At 34.0% G+C, this 9,710-nt stretch overlaps 2 protein-coding genes across 2 annotated transcripts; one reads left to right on the top strand and one right to left on the bottom strand.

The window, feature by feature from the left end:
• The first annotated feature begins 506 nt into the window (after positions 1-506).
• LOC103493833 (germin-like protein 5-1) lies at positions 507-2,051 on the top strand. The gene is made up of 2 exons (XM_008454779.3): positions 507-810; positions 1,350-2,051. The coding sequence occupies exons 1-2, from the start codon at positions 690-692 to the stop codon at positions 1,886-1,888; spliced, it is 660 nt and encodes a 219-aa protein (XP_008453001.1). The 5' UTR covers positions 507-689; the 3' UTR covers positions 1,889-2,051.
• A 4,444-nt stretch (positions 2,052-6,495) lies between these two features.
• LOC103493824 (uncharacterized) lies at positions 6,496-9,485 on the bottom strand. Its single transcript, XM_008454762.3, has 3 exons — positions 8,611-9,485; positions 8,454-8,511; positions 6,496-7,354 (listed from the first exon to the last, which is right to left on the bottom strand). Exons 1-2 carry the CDS (start codon positions 9,116-9,118, stop codon positions 8,480-8,482), a joined length of 540 nt encoding a protein of 179 aa, XP_008452984.1. The 5' UTR covers positions 9,119-9,485; the 3' UTR covers positions 6,496-7,354; positions 8,454-8,479.
• Between the last annotated feature and the right edge of the window lie 225 nt (positions 9,486-9,710).

Below are 9,710 nucleotides of genomic sequence, written 5' to 3'. Positions count from 1 at the left end.
ATAATTCTATTAACTAATTTAAATTAGTTTATAGACTAAAAGTGAATATCTAAGGAGAAGGTTAAAGATATAAATCTTAAGTGAAATAAAATTGTAAGACGAAATAAATTGAAATTAAACTCAAAATTTAAGAACTATAAATGTAATCTTTTGAAATTTAGAAATGGCCTAGAAACTACACCTATAGGAACCGAAAAACTATTTCTCCTGATCTTTATCAAATCCTCCTCTGCTCTCTTTAGTGGGAAGACGCTAACTAGTCGAACTATAACCACATCAGGAGAGATCAACCAAATTCAAAGTAGGTGAGTTATAACTTTTAGTTTTGGTCAATGCTTCCAAGAGACGTCAAAAAAAGGGGTGTGTCGACCTCAAAAATTGAACCAAATTCCAATGTCCAAAATTTCTCGCAAAGAAAAAACAGGGTGTGAACATGGCCCAATGCCTTGCATCAAGCCATTGACTTGCCTTTTGATCTAAGAAGTGGCATATTTCTTGCCTTTCATTCCTATCTTCTCAAAATAATGACAATAAATAATAATAATACGATCATCATTTATCTAATCAAATTCAATTCTTAGCTTCCATTTATATATTTAACTTCCCCACCCACCTCCCCCCACAACCCAACTGTTTCTTCAACTTTTCCCTTTTACTCTTCTCTTCTTCACCAAACCTTTTTCACAATCATGAAGCTGCCTCATCATTCCTCTGCTCTGTTTACTGCTTCTCTTGCCCTCTTCTTCTTTGTTGTCACTGCTGCCGATCCCGATTTGCTTCAGGACGTTTGCGTCGCCGATCTCGCTTCAGGTACCTACTTACTTCTCTTCTCCCTCCCCCATTTTCTAGTTCAAGATGTAGGAACCTCTCTTTCTCTATTTCTATATTCATTCACTCAATTTTCTAAAGAGGTTGCATAATCATTGGTTTCTAAGTTTTGGGTTTATGGGTTTTCGTTTATTCGTAGTGCAGAGTAAAGGGTATAGGGTTTTTGTTCAGACAAGACATTTTCACCATCTCTATTTTGGACTTATGCATAATTGGAAGATTTGGTTTTGTTTTCTTTCAAAATGTCTCTATGTTGTTGAGTTAGAATTGAGTTTTGATTTGCTAATGGAGATGGTGTCTAAACATAGTTCCACATTGACTAGGAGGAGGAACTAACAAGAAAAGTATCAAGATATTGTCCTATATAGGGATGGAATTCAGATTGATTCAAAGAATTTCCAATGTTCTAATCCATGTTTAAGCTAAAACTAGACACCATTATAGGCTTTAATTTCATATCATACCAGAATTGCCAAACAGTTCATATTTTGCAGATACTAACAATTTTGAATCAAAAACAGGAATCAAAGTAAACGGATTCACCTGCAAATCGAATTTCTCAGCAGACGATTTCTTCTTCAATGGATTAGCCAAATCAGGGCTCACCAACAATACCCTAGGATCGCGAGTAACCGGCGCCAACGTCCAATCAATCCCCGGTCTGAACACACTCGGCGTCTCCCTTGCCCGAATCGACTACGCTCCCGGCGGTCTGAACCCGCCACACACGCATCCACGCGCCACCGAGATCGTGTTCGTCCTGGAAGGCCAACTGGACGTCGGTTTCATAACAACCGGTAACGTTCTTGTCTCGAAATCGATCAAGAAGGGAGAGATCTTCGTTTTCCCCAAGGGATTGGTTCATTTCCAGAAAAACAACGGGAAGGTACCGGCGGCGGTGATTGCGGCGTTTAATAGCCAGTTCCCGGGTACCCAATCGATTGCGGCGGCGCTTTTTGCCGCATCTCCGCCGGTGCCTGATAATGTGTTGACGAAGGCGTTTCAAGTTGGCACTAAGGAAGTCGAGAAGATCAAATCGAGGCTTGCACCGAAGAAGTAATAATGAAGATTGAGAATTGAAATTGAAATTGGAAGTGAAAGATTTGTGTTTGGAATTTGATTACATTTGGTTGTTCTGATTGTATTATTATTATTTGTATTTCTGTTTTCTTCTTTTTTCTACACTGATTGATTAAATAATAATTGGGATTTGGGGATTTGTATTTTCTTTCGCTCATTGATTCAATCCTTTAGAAAACTAATGGTGGAGTGTACGTTCCAATCTCACAGTTTGTTGAACTGAAAAAAATATTCATCTCATTCTTATCATTAATAGAATTTTTCTTCTTTGAAAAGTTATCGAGAGATACATACCGATTAGAAAAGATGATTGACAATCGTCAACTTAACTAAGATGTACTCTTAATCAAAAGTTCAAACTAAGGTACCTGACTTTTAATCAAAATCAAAGAAAAGTAAAAAAAAAAAACTTCTAAAATCATATATTGTTCCAATTTATAGAATCTAAGTTGGAACTTTTAGAATCATTATGAAAATCAAATCAATCTCAATCCAATCAAATTAGTAAAATATCAACATGAAAATACACCTTCCATTTGATTGGATTTATTAAATTCATTTTCCTAAATATTAGAATACATAAAATAAAATTACCGTTGGTCTTGTATCAAAATCAAAATTAGATGTACCAATTATATTAGTATATTAATTGTCATCATTGGATTAAATAGAATGAAAAAGCATTATGTACATGATTTGGCTTTGTAGTTTATTGGCAGCATTACGTCAAACTTCCACAAGTATTTGAATTTTGAAGCATAATGTTCACATTTTAATATAGTTTTTGCCCATTCTCCGCGTGAATTAGGGCTTCTTAATTTAATCTACAAATGTATATATACAATATCTTATTCTATAAACAACAAAAAAGAGTTGAGATAAGGATGGTCCAATATTTGAAATGCATTAGGTCTACCGTTTACATTCATTAAATATATTGTTTTTGTTGTCGCTCTTGCTCGTCATCTTTTTGTTTTCGTATCGATCTCATGAGTCGATCATCCACGTTGCCTTTGATGGCTTCCCGAGATAGGACCGACATTTACAAGAGTGGAAAGTTTTAGAGTGAATGATAGAATAAGGAAGGGAGGATGTTTCGATTACCAAACAAAATTTCTTTTTCCTTTTTTTTCTTATGATATTATATTAGAAGGTTAAATCAAAAGAGTTTTGTTGTTCATTATGTTCATTGATTTTAATTGCTTTGATTTTGTTCGGTTGTCACGTAATGTTTTCTGAGCAGGTAGGTAGATGATAGACTATTAGACATCAATGACAAAAGTTTATCGATGCATCTTAGGCTTAGGATTTGGACCAGAATTCAAAATTTGGTTCCTCGACATTCTCTGCATCCTCTGCGACCTATCAATATCATCCTCCCCACAAACCAACACAGCTCATTTTAGGAAATTACGCACATGCATCCTTGAAAATTTGCTCTTATGATCGAACCATCGAAAAAGAAGATACACATCGTTGGTATAGGTAGTAAATTTTAATTTTTTTTTTTTTATTTTTTTTAACCTTACTTTTATGTCTTCAAGATCTCTCTTATTTAGATGTGGTATCGGTTCATTTATATCCCCTCCTAAACTCGAGGCACTACATGCTATTTAGTTAGAAATTGTCAAGTTGATCGATGATACTTTTATCATCGATAAACTTCTATTGATGATAAAAGTATATTGTTAAAATCATTTGAGTGAATAGTGATTCTATTGCAAGTTGAATTTAATCGCTATCACATTTTGATTTCTCATTTTCTTGTAATGTCTTATTCAAAGGAGAACAGAATGAAAAGAACATATACTCAACTAAATGTACTAAGAAAGGAATAAAATAAGGAATCACATCTCCAAAACAAAATAGAGAATAATAAAAGAAATTTGTTATCATCATTCATGATGTTTAGTAATTTAGATAGAATGTTATCACTTATTGTTGATTGATTGTTCTTTCTTACTTCGTTACTAGAATGTTGATTGATTGTTCTTTTCTTACTTCGTTTCTCTCTAGTATAGCATCGGTGATAAAGTCTTATCATAGATAGTTAGACTAAAAGGAGTGGTAGAAGTATATCATAAGTAGACTATAGTAATTGTCAATTCTCATGTATGTATTTGCAAAAATTGGTGATAAGCGAGATGTATCATAACATTATAAATACCTGATAGATCTATCTATTAAATCATTGTTTTTTTTAGAAATAGAGAACAATTTCTGACAATCATATTGTTTTTTCATCACTATTATCATAGAAAAATTAAGCACAATAATCACCACAATTGAACTCACAATGACTTGACAAAATCTTTTCAACCCAAATTCTAAACTACGTCATGTATCAAAGACTAGGTTAGAACACTTGGTTCTTTAGTTAGAACAAAACACGATCTTTCTTATTCTTGTCATATAAGAATTTGAAGATGTATGAAATACCTTCTAATTTTAGATAGATTATGACTTCCAAGAAAACGGAAGTCATCAGAAATAGTAAAACACCTAACAATTATTATAGGTTATCTAGGAAACACTTCTATCATTCATTGATGTCAAACTATTGAAAAGACTATCACTTATAGACTTCATGAAACAAATGATGGAAGTCTGTCGTTGATGTTATATTATAAACAAAACACGAAGAAAATATTTTAGCCATCGATTTTAGCTAAGAAAAAATATACGGTGTATTGCACTTAGATGCATCTTTAAACATATTAAGCAATGGAAGCAACTAAGTGACAATCAAATAGCAAATAAACATATACTAAACAGCTAACAACAACTAAGCAGTTGTAGGAAGAAAAAGAAATGATCAGTTGGTACATACCTCCAAACTTTTCCTTTGTTACGCTTCTTTTTATTCCTTTCTAGTAGTTTGGCTACTGTTCTTTTCCTTGTTCCATCTCTTCTCTTTGTTTTCTCCTCCTGTCTTCTTCCTTAACCCATTAAAACTGTGCCGATTGTAGTCGTTGACTCTAAAACTTTTTCCTGTTGTCTTTCCTCTTCATTGCTTTCTTTCTATCCTTCTCTTCCCCTTCTTTTCCTTCCTTTTCAGGGAAAAAAAATGAACTGAATGAAAGGGGAAATCCCCTTTGTCTCAGTCGTGTGTTCTGCTTCTCTTGATGGGAAGTGTGGGTTGTTGGTCGGGGTTATGAAGTGAGTTGCTGGACAATGGTTCAAAACTGCAAGGCTTGCGGCTTTGAGTGAGCAAGGATATTAGTTGCAACCCTCCATCCATATACTATCTTTTTGTCAATGCCCAAAATTGAGACAATGCCAGTTGAAATCTTAAGCATCATTCCCTTTCCATATGCTGTTGATTGGAAAGCTTCATATTGAATTACTTCCACTTCACTTCAAATCTAATTTTCCATTCATATTTCAGCAAGTTCATGACTGGATGCTTGACAAAAACCTCTTTTGACAATATTCCTTCAATGCAGAAGTCAATGAGAGATTTTCAGTTTCCATAAGTTAAACTTAGTTTCCTGTGATTCCCTTGCCGCCTACCATTACCCCACATCAACAATCTGCAGCAGCAAGTGAAATGAAACCAAAAGATTCGCTCTTCCGAAATAGCATTACTTTCACCAATATCATGATAGGAATATCATGATAGGAATGGTATCAGAGAGATATTAGGGGTATATTATATATAGTACTTAGTTAAGTAGTTTGTTAAAGAAGTTTGATCACAAATACAATGAGTAGGGAATTAGATTTGGCAAACATTATGACAAGTATTCCCGTTCCATTAGAGTAAGAGCTCAGACAAGTATAGCCCCATCACCACAAAAAGATTGTTTTAGAATATATTCCATCTTCCACCAATTCGGAAATTTTGACAACCTCCATGAGATAATCTATATTACATGGAATTTCGCTACCATCTCCTTAGAAGCACCAATGCTAACAAATACTACAAAATAGGTTCTACTTCATGAGAAAATATCGACTACTAAGTATTTACTTGTCTCATTCATAATTAAAATTAATTAATTTCACGGATCTCATCATTTTTAAATCGTACTATTCTGTTTGGTAGGCAATGGATGGAGAAAGTACGAAAAAAAACTCCATGCTACTGTTGTTTCATGTTTGTACTAGAATTTTCCCCTACTCAACACAAAGCCCCTGCAAGAATGTACCTTTTAGAGAATTACTAATTATCTACCTTAAACTGTAGTAATATGGACAAGTTATGAGTTATGAGTCTACGGATAGTGGATGCTCTCGTTGTGCTTAATTGAAAGTCGGTTTCAACATAATAAGAAACTGACTTCGATTAAGCAAAATGAGGGCATCCACCACCTGTTGCTGACTCATAACTCATAGCTTGTACATGTCAATAATGGAAACTTTCAAGCTAGCTTATGCACGTTTCAATAAAAATAGTAAGAAAAAAACGTATGATCCAACTACATTTTATATTAGACAAATCATATAATTAAAAACAAAAACACCTTTGCTAAGTATCACATAGATTCACTTGGGTTTGAACCCAAAATCACAAAATCATTTGCAACTTGCTTATTTTAGCCATGAGAGACCAACCCATGGAGGTTCAATTCAATGCACATACCGTTGAGATCTTAAAGAAATATTATTATAGCCTCTCAAAGTGAATGACTACACTTGCTTACACTTCCTTTGACAAGAAATAACTTCTTATTGATTTGATGAAAAAATATAAAATGCTGAAGGATACAAACTCCGATTGGGAGGGAAAAGAATGAACTATCCAACCAAATTAGTGACACAAAGATATCCCTAAGAAAAAAATTGGCAAAACAAGCTCTCCAAGAATGAAAAGGACCCAACCAAACAGACCCTGAAAAATGAAAGAAGAGAACTCCACAAGGAAAGCCACAGCTGCAAACATCAAAGAGGAAAGGAGAAAAGCACCATACCCAATCAACAACGCCAAAAACCTCCAATGGAAAGCCACCAAACTGAAGAGCCAACATTCAAAAGCAGAAAGACCACCAATGAGGCTATCAAATGCAAACTCCAGCCAACAAAATGACTTGGCAGCAGAAAACCAAACCTAATTTTTCATAAAAAGTAATCGGTTCCTACACCATATTGAAAGAGATCTTCCTAAGTGAAGAGAGAATGAAAACAGTATAACGAACTTGGCTTAGAGAGATCCAAAGAAGGTTATGACTTCATAACAATAGCTTCGGAAGAGGGATCAATTGAAGGAAGGGCCTCCAATCCAAATTGCTTATCATCAAACAAAAGAACAAAGACCATCTCCGGAAGAATCTCCATCTTCCCTTAAATATTAATCGTCAGTGTGCATATTTTTTCTGAACCAAGGTTACGAACACTAGCAATAGCCTCATGAAATCCTCAACTTCATTCTCCACCAAAACTTTCTGGTCACAAGTTGAATGAACAATGGAAGATGGATGGTTAAGGCTAGACGCTTGAATTAAATCTGCACACATTCGTTCACACAGCAATGAATGACAATGAGGCTTCTCGGAAACTTGAGACACGTTAAGTCAAGAATTCAATACAGCAAGAAACAGAAGGCATACAGCAGAATACATGTGTATGTTGGTTTAAAAACCACAACAGTACTACTACCAAAGTTTCTAGTAGATAACCAACTTAACTTACATGAGCCAAGATAGAGCAATGAGAAGAACAGAGAAATGATTTTTTTGTTACAAAAGTCTTGATTTGAATACATGTAGAATAAGAGACTAAAGTGCAGGATAAAATAAATCCTTGTAGATAAGCAAAGAGTGTTACAATTACAACATAAATTAAATGCACGCATTCAAAATTCAACAACCTGCTCTGCGACTGGGTAACACCGTAGCTGTGATCATTCAACATTAGTTCTACTCAATCAAAAACATTAAGGATGTACACATAAAATCGTTGGTCATCCACGCAGCAACAAAGCATGTAAAACTCCTTCAATAACTGTAGAACTCACACTGGATTTTTGAATGCCAAAAGTGAGGAATGTAAATATTGATGCTTGGTAAAGTTAGTTTGGTCAATATATTCCTTTGTGTAGTATTTATTCCAACTATCAATATACATCAATTGGCTACTGTCTAATAAAGCACAATTCCAGTCTCACCAAATACTAAACTTCTCATTAACATAGCAAAGAAGAGATGGGAGAAAAAAGTGAATTAAATATATCGATCCATTGACAACATTAAAAATATTAAACACAAAATAGAATTATCGAATTCATCCGGGAGACAACAAAAAATGCAAGACTCCTTCAATAATCATAGAACTCATACTGGGTTCCAAATGACAAACGTGTGGAATGTAATATTGATTCTCGGTAAAATTAATTTGGTGAATATATTCCTTTGGAGTATGTATTCCAACCATGAACATACATCAATAGGCTACAATCAAATGAACCAAACAGAAGACCACAGTCTCACGACTCTCAAATACTAAAACTTCTCTCATTTGCTTAGCAAACAAGAGAAATAGAAAAAGGACAAAAAAAAAATAAGTTGATCAAATCTATCAATCCATGAATAACATTGGTTACATACCTCGACAACCAAAAACCCAATTGAATTCAATGTTTCTGTCTAGTATCCACTTGAACATCTGTCAAACAAAAACCAAAAAAACAGAACGTCATCAAACTCCAAACAAGTATAAACTATTAAGTTGTGTTTTATTAACAAGAGAAAAAAAAATGAATACCCAAGTGAGGATTGGATTCCTTGGAATAGAAATCATTCTTCTCAATGAGAACTTTCAACATTTCATTAGTGAACTTCCGGTGATTAGGGTCAGTCGGAGACCCATTTTTAGAATCTGAAATCGAAAGTTTGGTCAAACAGAAACCACAACCCTGATTAACACTCCCATCAAAACCCCTCTTATCCAAAGAATTCGTTCTTCTACTACAAATAACAGAAGGAGAAGACGAAGAACAAGGAGAAGAAGAAGAACAAGAAGAACCCCTCTTAATCCTCCGCCGAAGAATCTGTTTCTTCGCCTTACGAAATGGATAGAACATCACTTGTTTTGCTTTTCCAAACCCCTTTTTACCCATCTCCATTTTTCGATCATCATCAAACTCATCATCCCTGATTTGGGTTTTCGCCATAGTATTACGAGTCTCGTCGTCTTCATCATCACCATCATCATTAACACCACTACAACCAACATCTGAAATATTATTCTCAGCATGTCTTGATTCCAACATATATATATACAATATATATATATATATATATATAAGTAAATTTCCAAACTGAAAAACAAGAAGAAAAGGGTGAAGGAAACGAAGGATTGGGATAGAAATGGATTGAATTGAATTGAAGAACAAAATGGGTTGTGATAATTTCTTGAAGAAATCTAAAAAATTGAAACTTCCAGTGATGTGGGTATTGGATGAACAAAGGCAGGTGGCGCCAAGTTTGTGGATTGGAGAGTGATGGGGAAAATGGGTTTCTGGTTTGGATGATTTTATTTTATTTTTTTGCCTTTTGTTCAAAGAAAGGTAACAACTGACATTCTGATTTTCTGTCTCTCTTTCTTTATTGTTCACTTCTTTGGAAAAAGAAACCTCAATCTTTCAAACCTTCTAGTAAGAGTCCAAAATGAATCCTATATTTGTAAGTTACAGATCTCTTCACATAACTTCTAAATATGATCATCTTTTTTCAAAAAAATAATTAGTTATTTTCAAATATAGAAAATAAAACAATTATTTTGTTTATATTCATAAATATTTTTTAAAATAATTTTTATAACTTTTTTCAAAAAACAATTGCGAAAAATAAATTTGAAAACCG

The sequence above is a fragment of the Cucumis melo genome, chromosome 5, assembly GCF_025177605.1.
Source record: "Cucumis melo cultivar AY chromosome 5, USDA_Cmelo_AY_1.0, whole genome shotgun sequence".
Lineage (NCBI taxonomy): Eukaryota > Viridiplantae > Streptophyta > Magnoliopsida > Cucurbitales > Cucurbitaceae > Cucumis > Cucumis melo.
Note: the sequence above shows the minus strand (reverse complement) of the source record. Positions and strands in the feature narration are given on the sequence as shown.